At 45.1% G+C, this 26,136-nt stretch overlaps 1 protein-coding gene across 1 annotated transcript; it reads left to right on the plus strand.

The window, feature by feature from the left end:
• Positions 1 to 7,757: 7,757 nt before the first annotated feature.
• Positions 7,758 to 18,280, plus strand: LOC133368399 (nodal homolog 2-A-like). Its single transcript, XM_061592602.1, has 3 exons — positions 7,758 to 8,328; positions 13,494 to 14,314; positions 17,502 to 18,280. The coding sequence occupies exons 1-3, from the start codon at positions 8,049 to 8,051 to the stop codon at positions 17,652 to 17,654; spliced, it is 1,254 nt and encodes a 417-aa protein (XP_061448586.1). The 5' UTR covers positions 7,758 to 8,048; the 3' UTR covers positions 17,655 to 18,280.
• Positions 18,281 to 26,136: the final 7,856 nt, after the last annotated feature.

The following is a 26,136-nucleotide window of genomic DNA, read 5'->3' on the forward strand; positions in this document are numbered from 1 at the left end:
TGGTTTGGGTGTTGGACTCAGACCTGGGAGACCAGGGCTTGAATCCCCACTCAGCCATGAAGCTCTTTGGGTGACCTTGGGCCAGTCACATTCTGTTAGCCTAACCTACCTCACAGGGTTGTTGTGAGGAAGAAATGGGGAGATGGGAGAAATGAGGAACCATGTACATGGACCACTTCAACATTGCTGAGGGTCTTGGCAGACCACTTAATGATATTTCTGCCGGTTGTAGCAATTGTAATGCACTGTGCTAGGTGCTGTATGATTTTTAATTGTATTTCATTGCTTCTTTTATATTGTAAGCTATTGTATTACAATTTGCATTCCATATTCCATAACGCAATCAAAGACAGTAAAAAAATAAAAACAGCAATAAAAACACAATTAAAAATCAATATGAACGTTTAGCGTGGACATGCCATGGACTACCTGAATGCAGCTCATGGACCACCATTTGGGAACGTTTGTTCTACAGTTAAATGCATAAATAAAGGTTTGCAATTGTGACAGTGGGATAACAGCATTTCATCAGCCGGGCTGGGTCCCTCCCTTACAGATGCTACTGGCACCAACAGCCTTGTGAGGAAGAACAACTGGACCATCTATCCTCTGCTGCCCCCCCCCCCAGTAATGCCAGCAACTTCCAATTGCATTACAGCCACTCCCAGGAAGTTTGTGATGCCTTGCTACTTCTTGGAGGTCCACTGTAGCCAGTTTTGAACTATGAGCAGCCTGTGGCAGCTGCTCCATTTGATCTGAGGTGTGGGAGGAGACTTCCCGGAGGGACTGACCAGACACCAGCAGACATCTGCTAAGCCTCATGACAAGGTCCCATCCCGTAAATACAATATTCAGCTGCATTGCAGCCACTTTTGAGAAAGTGCTCCAGTCGTTGTGAGCTAATCAGATGCATAAGCAAATGCATAACTGGGCTGCTGCTGGGAGGAAGGGATATAAATCAAATAATAAATAAATAAAATAAATAAATAAATAACAGCAAGGGCCCGGGTTTGCATTTTTCCTCCTTGCTGCCCAGTCCCCTTTCCTTTTATGTCATCTCTTTCAGATCATAAGCCTGTGGGCAGGAACTGTTTTAGCACTGATCCTTTTAAGCCACTTTTGGACTGAAAAGTGGGGTAGAAATTAATTAATTAATTAATTGTGGGTCTGTGCATTGCGCCTGGCAGTCAGCCATTTACACTGTGCAGCCCTAAGTAGGCATGACTGGGTTCAGAATGGGTGGTCTGGTGGTTAAGGCATTAGCTGGGATCAAAGGGACAGCAACAAACTGGATCAACGCAAATCCATTGTTTCATCTTGGAATTTTGTTTTTAAGATGAAAGACCATATCCCAGTGAGAGGCCCAAAAGTCTTTGAAGCCGTTAAGAAGGCTGATGGAAATGGAGGCTGCAATCCTATACACACTTACATGGGAGTAATCCCCACTGATCTCAACAGTACTTACTTTTGAGTAGACATCTACAGGATTAAGCTGTAAATTTCCAAACATTTTCAACAAGGAGGTTCCTTCTTATCTAGACGAACTATGGAAAAGAAAACAAGCAGAGGGTTGAGCTTCTACTGTTATCTGCACAGGTGAACCAGGTATGGGTAGAAGGGAGTCACTGTAATACTCTCCACCATCCTAGAGGTGATCTTCTTAAGCTCTATTGCTATTGATTTCTTACTTCTGAGAATTGTGGAGAGTTTGGAGTCTTTGCAATGCTGTTTTAATAGAGGCAATATATCATAAAAGCAGTTCTTTGCAATGAGTCTAGACTCATGGAATTAGAAGTGACCCAGGATTTGTGATGTAACAAGCAGCTACCACCAAAGGATGGCCGTCTAACATTTGCTTAAATATCTCCAGCAGAGGAGAAACCAATACTCCCAAGGCACTCAGTTCCATGGTCAAATAGCTCTTACCAGTAGGAAGGGTCTCCAGCAGGGTTGCCAGGTTCATGTTCTGAGACTGATTCTGTATCTTTAGAAGAAGAGAAAGTCAGCCAAGTGCAGGTGTTCTTGCAACACTGTAATAAACCACAAGGTGGAATTCTCTCTTCCCCCTGCACAACTTTTAAAGATACAGAAGACCTCTTGGAGGCCAGGCCTAGCAACCAAGAGATCTTCTGTATCTTTAAAAGTTGTGCAGGGGGAAGGGAGAATTCCACCTTGTGGTTTTTCCCATTACAGGGTTGCAAGAACACCTGCACTTGGCTGACTTTCTCTTCTCCTAAAGATACAGGATCAGCCTCAGGACATGAACCTGGCAACCCTAGTTTCCAGATATTTACTAGAAACCTGCAACCATACAATTTCCACCTCTCAGTTCTCATCTTGATAGTCCTCTGCTTAAAAACCTCTAATAACAGAGAGCCCACCACCTTCCAAAGCAATCAGACAGCTCATATGAGGAAGTTCTTCCTAATGTTTAGTCTAAGCCTAGGGTGGTGTGAATCTATGGCCTTCTAGAAGTTGTTGGACTCCAACTCCCATCAGCCCAGCCAGAATGGTCAATGGTCATAGATGATGGTAGCTGCAGTCCAGCAACATCTGGAAGGTCACATATTCCAGACTCCTGTTCTAAACTCTTTTTCTTGTAATTTCCACTGGCTGGTTCAGTCTAGCTCTCTAGAGCAGCAGAGAAAGCATGTGTTCCATCTCCTGTGCAAGAACCCTTAAAATATTTGAAGACCACTATTTGTCAAGAACTGCCACCAGTTCACATCAGGTCTCATTTCTCAAGTCCAGCGCAATTGATCCCACCCAGGCACAACTCATACCTCCCTTACCAGAGCTGAGTAAACCAATAACAACCTTGCAAGGTAGATAGACTGCCACCACCACCCCTTAAACCTGGTCACCCACTCTGGGCCAAGGGGAAACCCAAAGTACCAAAAATAGACATACCAAGGTTTCTAAAGGACAAGAGCCAAGGATGTGCTCCCTGTGTTGGAACCTTCAGGCAAAATACCCAAATACATGGTAGTCTGTGGCTAATTAGCCAAGGTGCTGGATTCAGAGCCAATCTCCCCCTGAAATGAGCACTCAGTGGTAAATAAGAGGTAACTTCATTAGAATAAAATATATAAGTGCAAAACATATAGCAGCAAAATAGTTCCTTAAATCAAACATCTCCAAGGGTTAGGTAAAATACAGAGAGAGTTCAAATCACAAATAAAAATAACAAAGCTGTCTAGCCTAATCTACACCCATGATAGAGATAAACTAGCAGAATAACATCATGATTCCACATTTCCCCAGAGACGTATAGCCTGGATAGGCAAATAGAACCTCAACATCAGGTAGCACCAAGAAACACAGGGAAACAAAGACCTATGCTCTTGGTCCTATTCTTACGGAGAAAAGCCCAGCAACAGCCAGGAATTGATTAGCCAATCAGGAGGCTTTCTGATGATAAAATCTTCTGGAGCTCTTACATCCAACGTTCCTATGTGTCTCCAGCCTTCCCAGGCCTATAGCCTTGAAGTACCAGTCTCAGGCTGATAAGCAGGTGTTCTTACTTACTGCTTAATTAACTGAGTTCAGTTGTGAGAACTGACTATCTCATGGCCTCTCAGAGGCCCTAATTCAGGCAAGATGTCCCCCCCCCCCCAATTCCTTGCCACAGAACCATTCTAGAAACCAGGCATTCTTGACACTATTATGTATCCTCTTAATTTTCTCTTAAACATGCCCAACTCTTTCAATCATTCTTCAGATCCCTCAATTATTTATTTATTTATTTATTTAAGTCATTTGTATACCGCTTTATATTATTTGGGTAACAAATCTCAAAGTGGTTTACAACCTAGATTAAAACATTGAACAAAACATCATAAAATATTAAAAGAAAGCATTACAAATTCAGGCCAAATATAAAAGACATATTCAAAACAGCATAATTAACAGAAATATAAAACTATTCTCTTAAACACAAATATTGTTGTTGCTGTTGTTATGTGCCTTCAAGTCAACTACAACTTATGTCAACCCTATGAATCAGTGACCTCCAACAGCATCTGTCATTGGACAACCCTGTTCAGATCTTGCAAGTTCAGGTCTGTGGCTTTATGGAATTGATCCACCTCTTGTTTGGCCTTCCTCTTTTCTACTCCCTTCTGTTTTTCCCAGCATTATTGTCTTTTCTAGTGAATCATATCTTCTCATTATGTGTCCAAAGTATGATAACCTCAGTTTCATCATTTTAGCTTTTAGTGATTTTGTTGTTGTTATGTGCCTCCAAGTCGATTGCGACTTATGGCAACCCTATGAATCAGTGACCTCGAAGAGCATCTGTCATGAACCACCCTGTTCAGATCTTGTAAGTTCAGGTCTGTGGCTTCCTTTATGGAATCAATCCATCTGTTTCTAGTGATAGTTCTAGTTTAATTTGTTCTAACACCCAATTATTTGTCTTTTTCACAGTCCATGGTATCCACAAAGTTAATTGTGAGCTTAAGAATAACTCATAAACATTTTGACTTAAGAATCAAATACAAAATACAAACTCCCCAAACAGCATCATTAGTTAATTATCTTCCTGGTCTTCCTTCTGTAGACATGCTCCAGATTGTCTTTTTTTTGGGGGGGGGGAGGCAGTATTCTTAAAGGAGGCAACAACTGCAACCTCCCCTTCTGCTAAATCAGGGGTGGGAAAACCTTTTCAGACTGAGAGCCACATTCCCTTCTGGACAACCTCCCAGGGGCCACCCACATGTCACTGGTGAGCAGAGCCGGAGACAAAAGTGAACAGGGCAACAAATGTAAATGTTATCTTTGTACAGTAAGGCAAGTTTCTACACATGCACACCCCTCTCCCATTCAGATGAAGAAAAGGCATTATCAGAGCCTGAGGACACATTCCAGCCAGGCAAAACCACTCAAGGAGCATATGAATTAGGGCTGGGGAGGGTTCCAGCCTGGGGAGAGGGAGTGTGGCTGAGAAGGGGTGTGTGGCCAGGGAATGTCCTGAGGGCCAGACAGAGACACCAGGAAGGCCACATTTGGCCTCCAGGCCTAAGGTTCCCCAGCCCTATGCTAAATGCTCAATAAATATTTGTATTGCTCAGAAGACACATGTGTCTTTGGACCAGCTCACAGTTGAAAGTTCTGATTAATTTTCTCCTATGCTTTCATGAAAATGGATACAGAACTGGGCAGAAGAGATGTTAGAATGACCCTCCCAGCAAAACAATGACTAAGGCTCCCCCCCCCCATGCAATTGCATAACTGACTGCTACAGGGAGAAAAGGAAGCAAGGCTTATCCCTTGCTCTTCCTGTCATCATGCAACCTCCTCAAGACCGGAGATGGGGGTACCTGTCACCCTCCAGATCCTGTTGGACTCCAGTTCCCGTCAGACCCTGCCAGCATGGCAAATGGTCAGGAATGATGAGAAATGGAGTCTACAGACGGAACAGCCACAGGTTCCCCATCCCTGCTCAGGACAAATCCCCTTGAAATAAACCAGAAGCAGAGCTATTCCAGTGAGATTTGGATGAGGCTGCAGGGCTCTGTTTAGTCGCCTTTCTTTCCTTTTGAGGGTTGTGAATTAATCTGACCAGCAGAGAACGGTTCTATAGAAATGAAAGGATTTATTATTATTTGCATGACACCAGAGAATCCACTGGTTTGCTAATACAGAAGTGACAGAAGTTGGAGGGGGGGATATATGGATTGTATCCAATGCTAGTCCCACTCAGAGGAGACCCAATGAAATTAACAAAACAAGTCTCACTTGATCCATTCACTTCAATGGGTCTACTCTATGCAGAAGTTAGTTAAATATGATCCTATGTTGTTATGATCAGGTGAAGAATCTTTGGAAGCAGTGCTGGGTAGCCTCCTTAAAACCAGAGGGGAAATTTCCTGCCACATATTTGAAACATGGCAAATTTTTATATTATATATGCAATAATTTGAATTTTGACTTTGGGACATATTTGAAACATGGCAAATGTTTATATTATATATGCAATAATTTGAATTTTGACTTTGGGAGTTACTTCCAAAAAAGTATCTGATTATCGTGTTGAATGTTTTTTTTAATGAGAAGGCAATAATTTGATGAATTTAATACCTTTATGCCTTACCCTTCCCCCCCCCAAAAAAAACAACAGCATTTGAAACTGGAAATGTAGGGACAGCAAACCAAAAAAGCAAACCAAAAAAAATCAAGCATTCTTACTTTTTAAAAAAACTGTGCTTCTAGCATCATCAATACGCATACTGCCACGGACAGAATAGGCTTGACAGATCTTGCTCCAAAGTGCTTACAATTTGAAAACAGACAGAGGGAAGTGACAGAAGGAAAGGAGCGACTGTAGGCGATGGCACTGAGGGGTAAGACAACGCAATTATTTCAATGCTGCGTGCATTGATTTAGTTATAAGAGTGACCTGAGACTTCTGTAGCAAATCCAATTTAGTAAAATATGCTTGAGATTCCTCCTCCCCAAATTAATTTGAGTTCCATTGTTGTGTAGTAAGATCAATATATTACCTTGCATAGTAATACAAACCCTTTTCTATGATATGCTAGATATATTGCTTCTAAATCAAGGGTGGGGAACCTGTGGCCTTCCAGATGTTCTTGGACTCCAACTCCCATCAGCCCCAGCCAGCAGAGGGTCAACAGTCAGGAATGATGGGGGGGCTGTTGTCCAGCAACATCTGGAGCCTCACGTTTCTGACTCCTGTTCCAAACTAACCCCTGCTCAAGCTTCCAGCGTGCCTAACCTCAGTGAAAGAGTTATAGAGAAAAGAAGGGTTGCATTTCAGAATAAGGGCATACTTTTTTCCTGTTTAAAACTGATGGCTTCATGGAGCAAACTCTACGCTGCACACAAATGCATGCAATGGAGTTTAGATGCTTGGAAAACTATGCTCTTCTGTTGCATTCTTCTGAACATCAGGGCAGGAATATAACATGGTGTGTGTGTGTGTTTGATGGATCTGATGTTATTTCCCGACTAGATTTTTTCTCTCTTTCGAATGCAATAATCTTGCCTTTGTTGTCATGGGTGATTTAGCTTTGCATTATCTGCAGAAGTTTCCCACTGGAGCAGAATGGTCAAAAGACAAAATCTTTCCATGCTGCAAAAACGTTTTTTGCAACTTCTTGAAGCGTTTAAGAAGGAAGGAAGGAAATGAAGGGAAGTTATATCTTGAACGCTGCAAACCCTTCATAGAATCATCGATACTGAAGGGTGGAAATTAATAAAAAATAAAACAAGAGAACCAGTAGCACGTTTTACTCTCTGCAGAGTGCTCATTTCATGAGCCACCTTCCCAGATCAAAACGATCAGAACTAACCCATTGCCACCCAAACCTCGGCTTTGACAGCAACGTGTGGAAGATGAAAGTATCAGAGAATCAGGATGCAAAGATTTTTTGGGGGTGGTGGTGGAATAAGAGGTTGTGGGGAGGGAAAGAGGGGGCGAGGATAACACCCGCCAGGAGGATCTGGCTATTTTCAACCCTCTGTGAAAGAATCGCTTGCCTGACATTCCACGTTGGGGCTGATGTACAATGGGAGAGCGGTCATTAATGGCCTGTTGAGCTCTCCTTATTGGAGGGAAAGGGAGGAGCTGGTGGCGGTGTGTGGGGTGGGGGGAGTTGCAAGAGAATAGGGACCAAGTGGAAAACGTAGAAAGTTTGACAGCTTGTTGACATCAAAGTCCGGCGAGATTAGGCGGCCGCAGGTATAAAGCGCTCATCTGCGAGGAGTGGAGAGGACCATTCGGAGCGAGCAGAAGGGAAGTGAGAGGCTCGGACAGAAACCCTCCAGCAGAAAGAAAGAAAGACACTTGTTTATTGGGGGAAATGCTCGATCTGCAAGAGGGTGAAAGCGAGAGGGAGAGCGAACCAGCGAGAATCCGAACTTAGAAAGGGGTGAAAGAGCGAGGAAAAGAATTCGGATTTAGAAGGAGGGAGAAAGCGAGAGAGAACATTCCGACCTGAGCAGAAGAGAGCGAAAGGGGAGAGAAGAAAGAATTCTAGTTCGGAAGAGAGCGGAAGGCAGATTCCAGCGCATCATCTGCAGCGATGCCTCCCAGGACTGTCTCGGTCTTGGAGCTGATGTCTTGGACGCTCGCCCTCCTGGGCCCGGCCGGCTCAGAGCCCCTCGGCCTGTTGCAGGAGCCAGCTGAGGGCCAGCCCCGGCCCGCCTCCGTCCGCCTCCGTCCCCTGCCCCCAGCGCTCCGCTACCCGGTGTATATGCTGCAGCTCTATAGGGCTCTCATCGTGGGCAAACCCCTGGGGCACCCGTCCGCGGAAGCCTCGGCCTGGCGAGAATCCGACACCATCCTCAGCCTCGCGGCTCGAGGTAAGTCCTGCCCTTGTCTCGGCTGACCTCTTTCGCCCTCCCCCCGTGTAGTCGTCCGGCGTTTCAGGGGGTCTTAGACCCTTTACTGTTTTGGAAGCAGGCTCCCTATATCTCCACCATCCTCCGCACCAATCATCATGAAAGGGAAGTGTGTTAGCCACTGAGGAGAGTCTTCTAACATTCTTCCTTGTCTTTTCCTGAGGATTGGAGCCAATCAGAGTGAAAGGTGGTGAGTCAGCCCCTGAGAAGACTCTTTTCAGTAGCTAACACTTTCCCCTTTCATGCTGATTGGCTCCTAGGGATGTCTGTTGTTATGGGAGAAGGCATTATCAAGGATCTCATTCTCAACCCTGCAGCAAAAAAGTGGGTGCATGGTGGTGACTAACTTGAAGGGACCCTGCACTTCTGAATTTGCCAGTACACTACTGCCCCCCCTCGCCTGGGCCTTTTCTTTCCTTTCCTTTCCTTTCTTCATTCTGATTTTCTGGCTGATCGCACAGGCCCGGCGTGATCAGCCCATATGGGTTTGTATTTCTAAGGACCTCAATGACAGATCGATGCGTGTCAGCTCCCCTGGAGTAAGTGGTTGGGGGCTTTTTGCCTTAATGAACCCGCCTCCTTCCTCTCCTCTCTCTCTCTTTCTCTTTGTGGATTGTGGCCTCAGACGTCTGCAAAGGACGGACCCCCCCGAGGGATCCAATCCACATCCTTCCTGCCACGCTCCCCCCCCCTTTCCTTCTCTCCTTTTCTTCTTTTGGACATCTGGTAGGAAACAGATGGGAAAATAAGGGGGGGAGAGAGCAAAAATATAAAGCAAGGCTGGTGTGTGTGTGTGTGCGCCCCTCCCCCCCATTCAGTACCCAGGAAGGCTGCAGCCAGAAGCTGTCAAAACTCAGAGGCGACCTTTGCATATACACACTGGGCGAGGAATGAATGACTCACCTGCAGGCCGCTGGAGGCGAAAGTGGCATCCAAACTTTCATTGATCGGTTCTTTGGAAGAAAGTGGGGGATTCCATTGTCTGTGCTGGCTTCAGAGAAAAGAAAACCAGGAGGAGAGACACAGAGAGATAGACAGAGGGGGAAATATCTGTGTGCAGACACTGCTTTAACCGTTCTTCCCTGCTGGCTATGTTCTGCCTCGGAGGCAGCATTTCTCTGCATGCCGGTTGCTGGGAGTCGCAAGTGGCGCGAGCGCTGTTGGGCTCCGGTCCTGTCTGCAGCTTTCACCAAGGCCTCTGGTTGGTCATTGTGCGAGCAGGATGCTGGACTAGATGGGCCTTTGGTCTGATTCAGCAGGGCTCTTCTGAGGTTCACCTTTTTGTTCAATGGTGGAAGAAAGACTCTGGCACACAGTTCAGGTGGCCTCTCCTCAAAAAGGATCTGGTAGAGCTGGAAAAGGTTCAAGCAAGGGCAACCAAAATGCTCAAGGGGATGGAGCAACTGCAACATTTGGGGCTTTCAGGTTAGAGAAAAGGGCTAGCAAGAGGAAACATGATAGAGGTGTATAAAATGATGGTGTGGAGAAAGTGGATACAGAAAGGTTCCCCCCCCATAACACCAGGTGTGTAGTCATCTGGGGTCTCTGGAGGGTGTCTTAGACTATTTACTTTTTGGGGGAGCAGGGTTCCAGCAGGGTCCCTAGGTCTCCAGCATCCTATGAGCCAATCACTATGAAAGGGGAATGTGTTAGCCATTGAGAAGAGTCTTCTAACATGCTTCCTTGCTCTTTCCTGCTGGTTGGAGCCAATCAGAGTGAAAGGGGGTGAGTCAGCCACTGAGAAGACTCTTTTCCGTAGCTAACACCCCCTTGTCATGCTGATTGGCTCCTAGAGACATCTGTTATTGTGGGAGAAGGCATTAACAAGGTTCTCATTCAGCAAAAAAAGGGGAGGGTCATGGCTGTGGCTATGATGAAGGGACTCTGTGCTTCTAAATTTGCTGCTACACTACTGCATAACACGAGAACTCAAGACATACAATAAAGCTAAATGTTGGAAGATTCAGGACAGACAAAAGAGTGCACCTCTTACAGCACATAGTTCATGTTAAAGTTTGGAATTTGCTCCCACTAGACATACTGGGGGCCACCAAGTTGGATGACTTTCAAGGAGGATTAGACAATTGCATGGAGGGTAAGTCTAGCGATGGTTCCTTGCCACGATGGCTGTGTTCTGCCTTCCACTGTTGGATGCAGTATGCTTCTGAATGCCAGTCAATGAGAGTCACAAGTGGGGAGAGAGTGCTGTGGCACTTGGGTCCTGCTTGTAGGTTTCCCACTGGGGCATCTGGTTGGCCACTGTGAGAACAGGATGCTGGACTAGATGGGCCACCGGCCTGATCCAGTGTGAATCCTCTTACATTCTTACGACAACACAACCAAGCTTTCATTTGGTATTGCAATGTTAGTGAATGGCTATGGGAATCAGTAAGTGTAGAATAAATTCATACACTGGCTGTTTTGATTCTAGTTTTGGTAGTTCCGCCACTCTTGGAAGCTCAGCGTGGAGGTAGCAGCCTGGGAGAGGACACTTTACAGTTTCTGGCAAATGCAAAGATGCACCCCTTTACTCTGGCCTTTGACTCCTGAGATGAATGCCTTTAGGACCCACCCTTTTTGGGGGGGATGATGTTCAGATTTTAGGTTGTTTTGAACTATTTCTAATGAAGTATTTTAAAACTGTTGTGACCCACCCTGGGACCTTTGGGTGAAGGGCAGATAATAAATGTTGATAATGAATAAATAACTAATCTGGGGATTAGAAACACTATTTTGGTACAATGTACCCATGTAGGACTCTAGGAAGCTGCCTTGTAAACAGGTCAGACTGTCCACCTAGCCCAGTATTGCTCATCTAGACCCTGACTGGCAGCAGCCAAATGCCTGCTACCTGATCTTTTTAACGGGAGGTTACAGGAGTTGGATTTGGGGCCTTCCATATGCTTGTAAAGGGTGTGCTTGAACACTGAGCAGTGATCAGTGTGTTGATGAATTATCTTCTTTTCCTTGCTTTTTCACCCCATTTTAGCTTTCTGAGGCCGAATATAATGCTTTCCCTCTGCCTTTTTGTTAGCACTTCAAAAGAGGAAAGATAATTTTTAAATGTCCTAATTAGTTATCAGCTCTTTCAAAGAGTTCTATAAATGCCTGGGACTATCGAAGGGTCTGGGGGTGTGAAGAGCTGAAATTTCATTGAAATTTAATGAGAGCTGGGTGCCTGTAGTCTTTGAACATCCATGATCCAATTAACCACTTAACTAACTGATGCAATGACTTAATAGCTGTCTTGAAGATATCAGGGCCAATGGAAGATAAGCAGGATAGCTGGAGTTTCCACAGGTAATTGGAGATGGTGCTGTTAGGTGATGCTGTTAGGGACTAGCATTAAGAATGAATTCATTTTACAGACTTGGTGAAGTTCTCTTTTGCCTTTAGATCTCTAAAGCTAGAGGCTGTCAATGCCCATTATCTTAGAAATGCAAGATAATAACATTCAGCATTTATATACTATTCTAGAGTTTTCAAAAGTCATTCATATAAGTTAACTTGTAATACAACATCCCTGTAAGCTAGATCTGTGTGGATTTTGGGAGGAAGGGTGGGATGTAAAATTAATTAATTAATTAAATATAATTTCCCCCATATTGCAAATTGTGAGGAGTAGGCTGAAGCTGAGAGATGTGGCTTGGCTGAGACAAGACTCCATAGCCCACTGTCTTTGCTAAAACAGTTCCATGGTACCTAGCAGTAAAGGCTAGGTTTTTTTTAAAAAATGATGCCCTTGACACCTGCTGATATTAATGGAATTCAGATGCTTTCCTGAGCACTTAAGCTCCATTGAGTTCTCTGTTAACTTTGTCTGGTCTAAAGTGTGGTAGGGAAGTATTATTTTTAGATCATTAGTAAATGTACTAAATAATTTGTTATTGCATTTATATCCCACCTTTTCTCCAAGGAGTTCAAGGTGGCAGACATCATTCTCCCTTCTCTGTTTTTAGGGTTGCCAGGTTCAGGGCCTGAGACTGATCCTGTATCTTTAGGAGAAGGGAAAGTCAGCCAAGTGCAGGTGTTCTTGCAACATTGTAATGAGAAAAACCACAAGGTGGAATTCTCCCTTCCTCCTGCACAACTTTTAAACATACAGAAGACCTCTTGGAGGGTGGGCCTGGCAACCAAGAGGTCTTCTGTATCTTTAAAAGTTGTGCAGGGGGAAGGGAGGATCCCACCTTGTGGTTTTTCCCATTACAGTGTTGCAAGAACACCTACACTTGGCTGACTTTCTCTTCTCCTAAAGATACAGGATCAGTCTCAGGCCCTGAACCTGGCAACCCTAGTTCACACAGCACATGGTTAAACTAGGGAGGCAGTGAGAGGCACCAACTTGGATGACTTTAAAAGAGGATGAGACAAATTTATGGAGGATATTTGTCAATCAGTGGCTATTAACCATGGTGGCTATGTTCTACTTCCAATGTCGGAGGCAGTATCGCTCTCTATACCAGTTGCTGGAAATCACAAATGGGGAGAGTGCTTTTGCACAGGTCCTGCTTGCGGGTTTCCCATGGGCATCTGGTTAGCCACTGTGAGAAGAGGATGCTGCATTAGATGGGCCTTTGGCCTTCCAGCAGGGCTCTTCTAAATGTTCTTTCTGGATGGCTGTCTTCTCCATCTTTCTCTAGTTTTGACACACAACATGTATATTCATTCAACTGAACACTTGTTTGCCACCTTATTTAAAAGAAGAACACCATCGTTTTCTTTTTAAAAAACTGAAAGATTCCAGGGATGAATGGGTGGGTACATTAATGACATTAGGGGTGCTAGCCAATCAGTATTGTGCATAGCTAGTTTCAGCTGCAACAGGCAGAAGGACTAGTTTCCTCAAGTTCAGGGCAGGAGAGGAAACTGTCTGAGTGAACAAAATACAGCAGAGGAGGCTCTTCCATTAGGGGGCCCACTATATATACACAGCCCAAAAGTCTACCTACACAGTTCTATGCTGGCCTTCATATGTACGATTTTATTTTCCCACCCCTGTGTCCTCCTGTCCTGCCTTCTCCCCATCCCCATTTTGAGAATCTTGGAGTCCAAGGACTGATAAGAACCTTTAACATTTCAAGGCATTCATTTGTTTCATTCATTCCCACCATTCTTCTGCCTTCCAGATCATTTCCAGTTCAGGGACCAATGGGACTTCTCTTTTGACCTGACCTCCATCTCCAGCAGCTCTGATGTGAGGCTGGCAGAACTCCGGGTTCGCCTGATGTCCTTCTCCCAGTTGAGGAATGTCACTATGAACATCTACCACAGCCACGATCGCACGTGTCATGGGAACCAGACCTGCACAGACAAGTTCTTCCTCGGCTCTTTTGTTAGCACCAACTCTTCCTCAAGCCATTCCTCCTGGAAAGTCTTCAACATCACCCGCATGCTGCGCTTCTGGGTCCACCAGGGGGTGTCATTTGGCAAGGATGCTCCAGATGACCAGCAGCAGGTCTGGGAAGAGGAAAACCTATCTGAAAATAATGGTGGGAGAGCAGTCAGTGGGTTCCAGAGCAAATGTGGGCACAATGAATCCAGACAGGCCCACGTCTTGACCAGTAGCATGACTGATAGAGTCCTACTGGTTGTCTTTTCCAAAGATAAGGAACTGGTGGAGCCCTCTCAGGGCCCAAGTCTCATCAGGACAGTGGAAATGTCCAAGCACATCATGTTGGACAACACATCCAAGGAGGCTGGGGGCCGTCGGCACCGGCGGAACAGGAAGCAAAAGCAACGGATTAAATTGAGTAACATATCCACCCCCAGCTTTGGGAAAGATGGTAGATCTCTATGCAGGAGGGTAGATATGATTGTGGATTTTGAGCAGACTGGTTTTGGAAGCTGGATTGTGCACCCCAAGAAGTACAATGCATACCGCTGTGAGGGGGAGTGCCCATCACCTGTCGATGAGACCTTCAAGCCAACAAATCATGCATATATTCAGGTTGGTTTGTTTATATTTATTTGTGCATTTAAAACCACATCCTGTGGTTCTTTGTAGAGGTCCTGGAAACTAGAAACTGGGTCCAATGCAATTTACTGTATCTAACCATACAGTTTTTGGGGTCGTATTCAATAAAGTTGCCATTAAAATTAATGTGCCTAAGTTAGACATGTCCATCAGTTTCAGTGGGTTTACTCTGTGTAGACCCTTGGTTTTCAACTATCTAGTTTTATATTTAATAAACATTGCATTAAGAACAGGGGATCCCTAAGTCCATATCTGATCTATGCAGCTGCAAAATCCCTTTTCTTTCCTCCTGTCAATTAGTTGTGTATATGCATAGTATAATATATCATCTGGGATTATTTATGTATGCATAATGATGCTAATTATAACTTATAAAGTGGGTCTGAAGAAGCTTAGGAAAGGGAGGCTTTTCAAAAACAGATCTGGCGAATGCTCCTTCACTACACTTCACTACACTTCACTACAATAGGAACATGAAGCTGTCATACCATGTCAGACCATTTATCCATCTAACTCAATATTGTCTACACTGACTGGCAATGTCTCTCTAGGGTTTTAGACAAGGGACATTCCCAACCCTACCTGGAGGTGGTGGGGATTAAACCTGGGACTATCTGCCAATGCTCTACCACTGGCCAGTGGAGGCTGGTTCATAAGGGCATGTGGGGCACTGCCCCACCAACCTCAATCTGCCCTCAGCCAGTCCCCACCTGTCTGTCTTCTTATTTACAACAGCCCAGGGAGCGGTAGCAGTACCTGTCAGCTTCCTCTTCCTTAGTCTCAGTGTTGCTCTAGTAGAACTCAGCAGGGAGGAGGATGGGGGCAAACTAGGATTAGTTGGATCTGCCGTTGATTGGCTTGGGCTGCGCTTACTGTTTGGGCCTCCTGCATTCCACCCCACCAGTCTCAGTGGACACCAGCCACCACTGCACTGAGCTATGTACCTTCCTTATAATGTTCAGTTTAGCAGATTCCTGTTCTTCAGTGTGCACCTTGTGGGCTACGTTAAGTTTCTCAAATCTCTTACCTCTGCCCATCCCTTCCTGTGTCTTTCTCTAGCGTTCCAGGATTATCCGTACATCTAAGGTATAAAGTCAAAATGATATCCCTTTCATGCTCAGTATTATTGCTTCAAAAAACAGCAACATTTATTGATATTTATTTATTATTCACTAGAAAAGACAATAATGCTGGGGAAAACAGAAGGGAGTAGAAAAAGAGGAAGACCAAACAAGAGATGGATCAATTCCATAAAGGAAACCACAGACCTGAACTTACAAGATCTGAACAGGGTGGTTTATAACAGATGCTACTGGAGGTCGCTGATTCATAGGGTCGCATAAGTCGTAATTGAAGGCACATAACAACAACAATTTATTTCTTACATTTAACTACTCCCTTTTTCCTATCATATCTCCCAGGGTGGCTTACAATGCAAATTTAAACCAATAAAATAAAATCTAGTTATTTATTTATTTATTTTATTAAGCTTATATACTGCCCGACTAGCAACAGCTCTCTGGGCGGTGAACATTAAAAATACAATAAAAATAACACAACACAGTATATCACAATACAAAACTGTACAAAAAACTGTACAGTCTAAAATCAAAATATAATAATTTAGAATTAACAGGAATTAAAATGCCTCAGAGAAGAGAAAGGTTTTAACCTGGCGCCGAAAAGATGATAGTGTTGGCGCCAGGCGCACCTCCTCGGGGAAACCATTCCATAGTTCGGGGGCCACCACTGAGAAGGCCCTAGATCTTGTCACCACTCTCCGGGCTTCCCTATGAGTCGGAACCCGGAGGAGGGCCTTCGTAGTAGACCGTAGTATACGGGCCGGTTCATATCGGGAGAGGCGTTCCGACAGATACCGTGGTCCCGCACCGTATAAGGCTTTATAGGTAAGTACCAACACTTTGAATCTGGCCCGGAAGCATATTGGAAGCCAGTGCAAACGGGCTAGCACAGGTGTTATATGCTCAGACCGCTTAGTTCTTGTTAGCAGTCTGGCTGCCGCATTTTGCACTAGCTGTAGCTTCCGAATCGTCTTCAAAGGTAGCCCTACGTAAAGTGCATTGCAGTAGTCCAGAGGCGAGGTTACCATAGCATGTACCACTGATGTGAGGTCCTCCTTACTCAGATAGGGACGTAGCTGGGCTACCAACTGAAGTTGGTAGAACGCATTCCGGGCCACTGAGGCTACATGAGCCTCAAGTGTGAGGGAAGAGTCTAAGATGACTCCCAGACTATGCACCTGCTCCTTTAGGGGGAGTGTAACCCCATCCAGGACAGGGTATATATCCACCATCCGATCAGAGAAACCATCCACCAACAGCATAAAGCACCAAAGAAACATTACAATGAGCTACACAATAAAGCAACCTGTGCTGGAAAAGGCCAGGAACATAGGAACCTGCCTTATTCAGAGTCAGTCCATTGGTTCATCTAGTTCACTGTTGCCTGCAGTGACCAGCAGCAACTCTCTAAGGTGTCGGTCCTCTGGGTTCCTGGCTTGTGCTGGGGAGCTCAAGGCCCTTGGTGTAAAGAGGCTGGATTTCCTAACAGAGTCTGGCTCAGGGGTGTTATTTCTGAGGGTCCCAGGTTGGCAGTCTGTGGCTCAAGGGGTCCAAGTTGACAGGCTATGGCTTGGTATCAGCGCTTGGGCCAAACCTCTCTGTAGTTTATTCTGCAGGTCCTTCTGATCTGGCTGGCTGCTCCTTCTCTTGGTCAAAAGTCCAGACACTTACATAGGGCAGGGGGCAGTACAGATTTGAACGAGAGTCTGCCAACTCATCACTGAGCATGCACTTCCCCTGTAGCAGATAGCGCAGTGGAGCTGTGCTGCTTCCCTGACCTCCCTCCAGCTGCGCTGCTGCTGCATACTGGGATGGAGAAGGGTAGAGGCGAGGTTGGTATGGTGCAAAAGCACCGAAAGTGCCATTCCAGTGCTCCTGCTGGTGTATTTGCATTATGCAGATCTTGCTTACATCTTGCCCCTCCTACTCTCCATCCCGGTATGCAGCTGTGACTCAGCGCGAGGGAGGTCAGGTCAGGGGTGCCCCCCACCACATCACCCACTACTGCTCTTAACTACACCATGCCAATTCTTGCAGATGACGCTTTCCCCCTCTTCCCTTTTTCTCCCCCCTCACAGAGCTTGTTGAAGTTATACCAACCCAACCGGGTGCCTTGCCCATCTTGTGCCCCAGTCAAAATGAGCCCGCTGTCCATGCTATACTATGAGAAAGGAAAAGTGAAGGTCCGTCACCATGAGGACATGATCATTGAGGAATGCGGCTGCAACTGAAGCTGATGCGTCTTGGCTACTTGATTGATGGGGTCTCCAGAGACCAGCTCTCCCAAACTCAACGTACCTTCACTTCTTGAAGCAGAGACCCAGGAAGTATCATTCTTAAATAGAAGCAGAAAGTGTACTCTTCGCCACATGGAGATCAAGCTGTTTCTCTAGGGTCTTGTCCATGTAATCCTCATCAGAACGGAAGACAGAGTAGGCAGAGGATTAGGGTAGGGGTCACACCTTTCTTATGGAACTTAGAGTCCCAAGAGGGTTCTCATAGAAATAACCACAGCAAAGCTGGTTCCAGGTTTGGCAAAATAACCTTCTGAGCCCCCTCCTATGTCAACAGGCCTGTCTGGTGGGCTTATCTGATGGTGGCGTCATTAGAAGACTGCAGTAGCAGTGCTTTGATGCAGCCACCCTTTTAATTTCCCACAATGCCGTGAAGTAGTGCTAGTCCAGGGCATTGTGGAAAATTAAAATGGCAGCCTCAAGAGCCAGCTGCCCATTGCAAAAGTGTGTTTAAAGGGCCCCCAAAGCAGGCAACAACTGGGTCCCTGCTGGCTCAAGCATCTATAGCTCTGTCCAAAAGTCCCACCGGTGAGAGCTATAGATAAACCTATATTTTGTATATAGGCTAGCAGTATATTGTGATCAGCAGAGGGTTGATAGATGCATGCTAAACCACTAGTGAAGACAGTTGTTTTATTCATGTCTGTAAAGAATGTGGCATCAGCCACCTCAAGTGGTTTTGAGAAAGTTGTTAAATATTCTTTAAAAGGTGTATCCCCACCCACACACACATTCAAGGTATCGATTTTATTATCTTGTGTCCAGATTTTTAATGTTTATTGTATCTGTATGCTTATTTTGTACATCGCCCAGAGTGGCTGGATAGCCAGCCAGATGGGCGACTAAGAAATTCAATAAATAAATATGGAAGCTTCATCTGCATTCTACATTTAAAGCACTATTGTATCACTTTAAATAGTCATGGCTTCCCCCATAGAATCCTGGGAACTGTAGTTTGCAAAGGGTGCTGAGAGTTATTAGGAGACCCCTAGTCCCATCACAGAGGTACAATTCCCAGAGTTCCCAGGGAAGAGGGATTGTTAAACCACTCTGGAAATTGTAGCTCTGCCATGGGAACCTAACAACTCTCAACACCCTTCATAAACTACATTTCTCAGGATTCTTTGGGGGAAGTCATGACTATGTAACATGCTTTAAATGTATAGTGCAGATGGGGCCTCAGTGTGGTGTAGTGGCTAGAGTGGCAGACTAGGACTGGGGAGAGACAGGTTCAAATCTCCCCTCAAGCCGTGAAGCTCACTGGATGATCATTTACTCTCTCCTTTGTAGACAAAGTTTTCGTTTTAAGAGGAGAACTGTATGTGCTGTCCTGAAAAGGTGTTATAAAATGTAATAAAATAAATGATATGGGAATTGGTTAGGAATTGTAGAAGGGAGACTGGCTTATGGCTTTGCAGGGGAGTGATATTGAGAATGATAGAACCATCAAGAAATCATTCATTGGTGATCACTCGTGGCCGAGTAAGATTGTCTTCCAAGATAAGGACTTTAACAGTGGGTCCGTAAGTGACTGTGGAGGCCAATTCTGGATCCACACAGCCTCCCACAGTGAGGACATAGGTTTCCAGATGGAAGATGGTCGTGATGAGGATTTATTTGACATGCCTTCCGCTTAGCTTGTTTGTCCCGTTCGCCCTGTATTCGTGCTTCTTCAAAGTCCACAGCACCGTTGATAATAGCCGACCTCCATTTGGGACGTTCATGGGCCAAGACTTCCCAGTTGTCAACGTTCATGTTACAGAGGAATCCAAATCCAGCACCCGGCTAGCAGCAAAGCACAATTCCCATTGCCATTAATGCAGGTCCTTGGCTGCAGAGTTAGAAATGAAAGGTCAGAATTCAGCTCCGCATGGAGAGTCCACATGGATTGAACCGAGTTCACCAAAACCAGACATGGGGAACCTGTGGCCTTCCAGAAATTGCTGGACCATCTCCCATCATCCCTGGCCATAGGCCATGCTTGGTGGAGCTGATAGGGGTTGCAGTTCCACAGTATCTAGAAGGCCTATAGTTTCTCACTCCTGACTGAAACTTATCCAACCAAACATTTGTCTGACCTTCTTTGCAGGAGGTAAAGATCATATCATTTTCCAAGCAACCCCTTTTAGTGCTAAAGCTCTTCCTGGATGCTGGAGTAGATGATTTTTTGGTCTGATTCAGTAAGGCTCTTCTTATGTCCTGGACTATCCCTGATGGAGATGACTGGCCTAGGTCTGTTCCAGGTTAGCTTGGGTGCAACGGATTTTAACCCAGACTACAGACTGAATATCATGTAGGTCAATCCCATGCCCATTTACTTGGAAGAAAGTCCCTCTGAGTTCAATGGGTCTTTCCCCCAAGTAAATGTGCATAGGATCACAACTTTAAAGAATCCAGAGCAGTCTGGGCTTGCCATAGCTGTTCTCTAGCTTCATGTTAGTATTAAAATTATTCCAGTCTTTATAAACTTTGTCTGCCTTGTGTGATCAGTGTGCCAAGTTTTAAGTCTGTATGTGATTGAAAACAAGTTTCTGAGTTAATTAAGTTTTGTGCAACAGATTTTTCCAAACCATGTGAGCGGAATTAAAATGCTTACATTCAACCTAGATCAACTGAACTAAAATTATAGGGTACAAAGAAATGTGTTGTGTAGCAAGTCAGACAATTTGGCTTTGTTAACTCTGACTGGGATGCAGTTCTCTATCTCAGACAGAGATTTCCTATCACTAGTTACCAGATGCCTTTTTCTTTTCTTTTGTAAATTGAAGATGATGGGGATTGAACCTGGGACCTTCTGAATGGCAACCATGTGCTGTCTCACTTAGAGCTATGGCCTTTCCCCATTGTGAGACATAAATGTGAGAAATCACTATAAAACGGGGGGGGGGAGAGGAAAGACATCTAAGCTTCAGTTATGGTGATACTATTCTGCTAGGTAATACTGACTCTGCCTGGAAGAGTTTACAGTAGTGCACATCAAGCAGGGAAAGGACAGGAGGCGGAAGGGTGAGATCATTCGATAATCAGGGATTTTTCTCTCTCCCCATGTCCTATAATTGCTAGACCTTGGAGTCAACTAAGTGGAGTCAAACTTGGAGATTACTTGGCAGCTCTGCTTATGGATATTCCAGAAGCATCTGGCTGGCCACTCTGAGACCATAGGAACATAGGGAGCTGCCTGTACTGAGTCAGACTATTAGTCCATGTAGCTCAGTGTTCTCTACACTGACTGGCAGCGGCTCTCCAGGATTTCAAGCACGGAATCTCTCCCACCTGGAGATGCTGGGCATTGAACCTGGGACCTTCTGCGTGCCAAGCAGATGCTCTACCACTGACCCTGGCCCTTCCTGTAGGCTTTCCAAGTGGGTGGACTAGATGGGCAACCATTCTGATTCAGCAGAGCTCAACTTTTGTTTTAGGGAAGTGAAGCACAAGAAGAGATATTTGTGGACCCAAATTCTTTCAGTTGGTTGGAAGGTCAGAAAGCACAAGGAAATGAGCCTTTCTACTTACTTTAGGTTGTGTTCATCTATGTCCTATGTAGACCCATGGTTCAATGTATGAACCTAAGTTAGCCATGCCTGTTAACGTCCCATAGATGGGCTTCCCGTAGGCATCTGGTTGGCCACTGTGAGAATAGGATGCTGGACTAGATGGGCCACTGGCTTGATCCAGCAGGCTTTTCTTATGTTCTGACTTCAGTGGGTTTACTCTGAGTATGACTAGCATTGAATACTACCCTTTGAGAGGTCATTGGCAATTGGGGAAATGTAAGGGATGCATAGCCCAATTCTGTACACATTTGGAAGAAAGCAAGTCCAGGAACATGCACAAAGAGATTGTGACCTTAGTCTGGATAGCTAGTACCTTCCTCCCCAGTCCTCAACCCTAACCCAAAAGCAGACTTGATGAATTAATAACCGATGGTGTTGCTGGTGTTTATAACAGAATCTGTAACTACAAAAGATCTTGGATTGTATGGTTGTCGTCAATGCTTCAAATAAAGATAATTTAGAAATGAATGGATGATAGCTGTCTCTTCTTAAACTGCTTTTTTGCATCCCATGTGCAATACTTGGATTGTGCCCCAGACTTTTCTTTGCTGAAAACTTGGCAGAAAGCAAAAATTTGCATAGCAAAAGAACAAAGCAATTGCACTCAGATTTTGAGACCAGAAAATTCCAAATTAGGCAAATGTGTACAGGTGTATTAATTTTCAGTAGTTATGTTTGGATCTCTTTGGACTGGTGCCTTGATGCAGTGGTGGGATGGATGATTGGATTACTGCAACTTGTATAAAACTGACCTTTGGGATGATGGAAAAGAAAAATGTGAAAGGCTAAAAACAGAATAACTGGCCACTTGCAATGGCAAGGAGAATAGGAAACATAGTTCATTGTTACAGTGGGCAGTGCATGCTCTGCATGTTGCAGCAGAAGATTTGCCCACTCTGTTAGGAACCAGTGTCCCTCTAATAGTTAACGTCTGATGCCACGTGCCAATAGGATGGAAGCTGGAAAGAAGCCAAGGAGACACAAAAGTGAGGTATCAGCATATATGGGGGGAACACTGAGATATTCAGGAGTACAAACATTTATTTTAAATAACAGCCCAATGAGGGATGAACATGCTCAGTAGCAACAAAATGTTGGTGGTCAGTTGAGGAAAAAATCAGAAAACGGAGGGGGTGGATGGAAAGGAGTATCCTGGAGGATGGCATGGCTGGCTGGAACCCTGAACAGGAGCAGTACTGATAGAAAGTGAGGCTATGCTGTGACATTTTGTTGCAAGTACACACTATTAAGGACCATTTTTCAAGCCCCTCTTATGCATTGTGGAAGGCTATCAACTGTTGCACTGCATTCATTGACTCGGCAATAGCTCGCCTTCCACTGATTCAAAATATGGCAATTGTTCTTTGAAAGTTATATGGGGGGAGGGGAACCAAATGGAATAGGCTGGTAATGTGTTACCACAGTTCAAAATATACTCTCGCACCTAGAAGGTATGAAATGGGAGATGCTTTAGAATTCACTGTTTGTTTATTTATTTGATTTATATCCCACCCCCCTTCCCAGATGGAGCCCAGTGCAGCAAACAAAAACACTAAACGCACTTTAAAACATCGTAAAAACAAAAGACTTTAAAACATATTAAAACAAAACATAGTAAAAACATGTTAAAACAAAACATCTTAAAAAGATTTTTTAAAAAAACGTTAAAAAAATCTTAAAAAGCAATTCCAACACAGATGCAGACTGGGAAAGGTCTCTACTTAAAAGGCTTGTTGAAAGAGAAAGGTCCTCAGTCGGCCCATAAAATATAACAGAGATGACACCTGCCTAATATTTAAGGGGAGGGAATTCCAAAAGGTCAGTGCCACAGCACTAAAGGCCCTCACCTGCAGACCTGGGTATATAATGGGTAAGACAATATTTCAGGCATAGACATTTTTAGCTATGCGCACTAGATACAAGATGCATCCAGTACCACCCTCCCACTCAGAGATTTAACTTTTGGGGACCTAGGGGTGAGGTGGGGGGTGAACTCTACAGAATGACAACTCTGGCAACCCACTAAATGTTAGGAACATGGGAAGCTGCCTTGTACTGCATCATACCCTTGGTGCATCTAGCTCTGTAGTGTCTACACCAGGTGCGGGGAACCTTTAGCCCTCCAGATGTTGCTGAACTATAACTCCCATCATCCCTGGGATAGGCCGTGCCTCCTAGGATTGATGGGAGTTGTAGTTCAGCAACATCTGGAGGGCCAAAGGTTCCCCCATGCTCGGTCTACGCTGACTGGTAACAGCTCTCCAGGGTTTCACGCAGAGGATGTTCCCAGACCTACCTGGAGATGCTGGGGATTAAATGTGGGACCTTCTGCAGACAAGGCAGGATTGTAACCAGGCACCCCTCCAAAACAACAAAAATAGGGACAATGATTTTGCGAGAGGACAAGAAGAGAAACCCATTCTGAGTAAACAGGGAAAGATGCAGCTTATGATCCCTTATCTTCAGGCCTGGCCTAATCCTGCTCCCTTCCTCCCAACAATGGAAGGATAGCTCTTCCTCCACCACCATCCCCTTCAGACAAACCCCACTGTGCTTTGGGTCATGCCCTTTGATCTGAAGTCGGGGGTCTTTTGTGTAGTGGATGTTTGTGTGACTGGGAATAAACCCCCCTGCCTCCCCGGGGAGCCTTGTCATCTTGGGAAGTGGGAATCCAGACACCTGACCGTGGGTAAGCTCTGCAGCAAGGGGGAAAGATCCTTCACGCTCATAAACAGCTCATTATCCCGGACAAGAAAGTTGAGTTAAGGGTCATGTCACATGATAGAGCTGTCCCAGGAAGGCCGTTTGATATACACAACCACTATTTATTTATTTTTGTGCTGGTCAGATCACATCTGGAGTACTATTATGTCTGCTTCTGAGCACCACATTTTAAGAAGGACATTGCCAAACTGGGACAAAGGAGGGCAAACAGGATGGCAAGTGATCTGGAAACCAAGTCCTATGAGGATAGCTGAAGGAGCTGGGAGTCAATGTGGTATAGTGGTTAGAGTGTTGGACTAGGACCTGGGAGACCAGGGTTTAAATCCCCAGTTAGCCATGATACTCACTGGGTGATCTTTGGCCAGCCGCTGTCTCTCAGCCTAACCTACCTCACAGTGTTGTTGTGAGGATAAACTGGGGAGGAGGAGGACTATGTATGGCATCTTGAGCTCCTTGGAGGAAAGGTGGAATGATGATGATGATGATGATATTGTTATTATAAATTTGATTTATAATAAATAATAAATTTGATTTATAATAAATAATAAATCTGATTTATTACCTGATTTTCACCCTAAAATCCCACAGCAGGCCCCAACAATTTAAATACAACATTAAAAACAGTTTAAAACATTACAATCACAAAAATAGAGTCAGTCCTAAAAATAATACATCTCAAGTGTCCAAGGCCAGGATAAAGAGGTGTGTCTTCAGCAAATGATAAAAACTGTATAGCGAAGGTGCCAGATCCACTTCTGTGGGAGGTTTGGAGGAGTGAGGGTTAAGGGGAGACATGCCAGAAGTCTTCAAACATCTGAAGGGCCACCATGTAGAAGATGGACCAGACTTGTTCTCTGTTGCTTCAGAGAGCACTGCTAGAGTGAATGGGCGGAAAGTGCAAGGAAACAGATTTGGGGAAGCGTTCAGGGAAAACTTCCCAAGGACAGGCTGTCTCAGGAGGTGATGGACTCTCCTTCACTGGAGGTATCGAAGCAGAGCCTGGGTGGCTAACCATCAAGGATGTTGCAGTTGCATCCTGCATGGCAGATGCCTGCATTGAGCAGAAGTTGGACTAAATGATTTCCAAGATCCAACTCTATGACTGACTGAATCTACACCATACATTTAAAGCAGTGTCATACGACTTTAAATAGTCATGGCTTTCCCCAAAGAATCCTGGGAACTGTAGTTTGCTAAGGGTGCTGCGAGTTGATAGGAGACCCCTACTGAGTTTTCTGTTTGGTAAAAAGATATTGTTGTTGTTGTTTGTTACTGTTATTAAACCACGCTGAGAACTGTAGCTCTATGAAGGGATGATTATTATTGGGGGAAGCTATGACTATTTAAAGTGGTATGACACTGCTTTAAATGATCACTTCCACTCCACCTTTACGCACTGAGGCCAGGAATGTTTATTGATACTGTGGGGGCATTTCTCACTTGGTGGAGGCTGACCACATGGCAAACAAGTACAGTCAGAAAGACTCCCTGTGTGCTACATGGAGGAGCAGTTTCAGGGGCCTCTGACTACAGTCGTATTGTGTGTGAAGTGACCCTAATCCCCTTTACAAGCCATCTAAGCCAGTAACCAACCCTACAGCCAGAGGCAGCAAATCCCATCAATCCATTAGGAGTTGTGTGAAAAAGAACTTAGAAACACAGGAAGGTGCACGGAGTCAGTGCATCTAGCTCAGTATTCTCTACAGTGACTGGCAGTGGCTCGCCAGGATTTCAGCCAGGGAACCTCTCCCACCTGGAGATGCTGGGAGTTGAAGCTGGGGCCTTCTGCATGTCAAATTGATGCTCTACTGCTGAGCTCTGGCCCTTCCTATAGGCGGCCCAGGATGTCTGGCTCAGAGTTGTTTGCACTGACTGGCAGTGGTGGCTCCCCAGAGTTTCAGGTAAAGAACATTCCCAGCTCAACCTAGAAATGGTGGGGCGGGGTGGCTGGTGCCCCTTGGGACTGGTGGGGTGGAAGACAAGGAAGCCAATAGCAGGTGGCACCAGAGCCAATGACAAGCAGACCCAGCTCATTCTAGTGTTGCTCCCATCCTCCTCCCTAAGTTCTACAAGGGCAAAACAAAGACTAAGGAGTAGGCCACCCCTGGATTGGTTGTAAGTAAGTAAGGCAGGCAGGCAGG

Source organism: Rhineura floridana, chromosome 12, assembly GCF_030035675.1.
Source record: "Rhineura floridana isolate rRhiFlo1 chromosome 12, rRhiFlo1.hap2, whole genome shotgun sequence".
Taxonomy (NCBI): domain Eukaryota; kingdom Metazoa; phylum Chordata; class Lepidosauria; order Squamata; family Rhineuridae; genus Rhineura; species Rhineura floridana.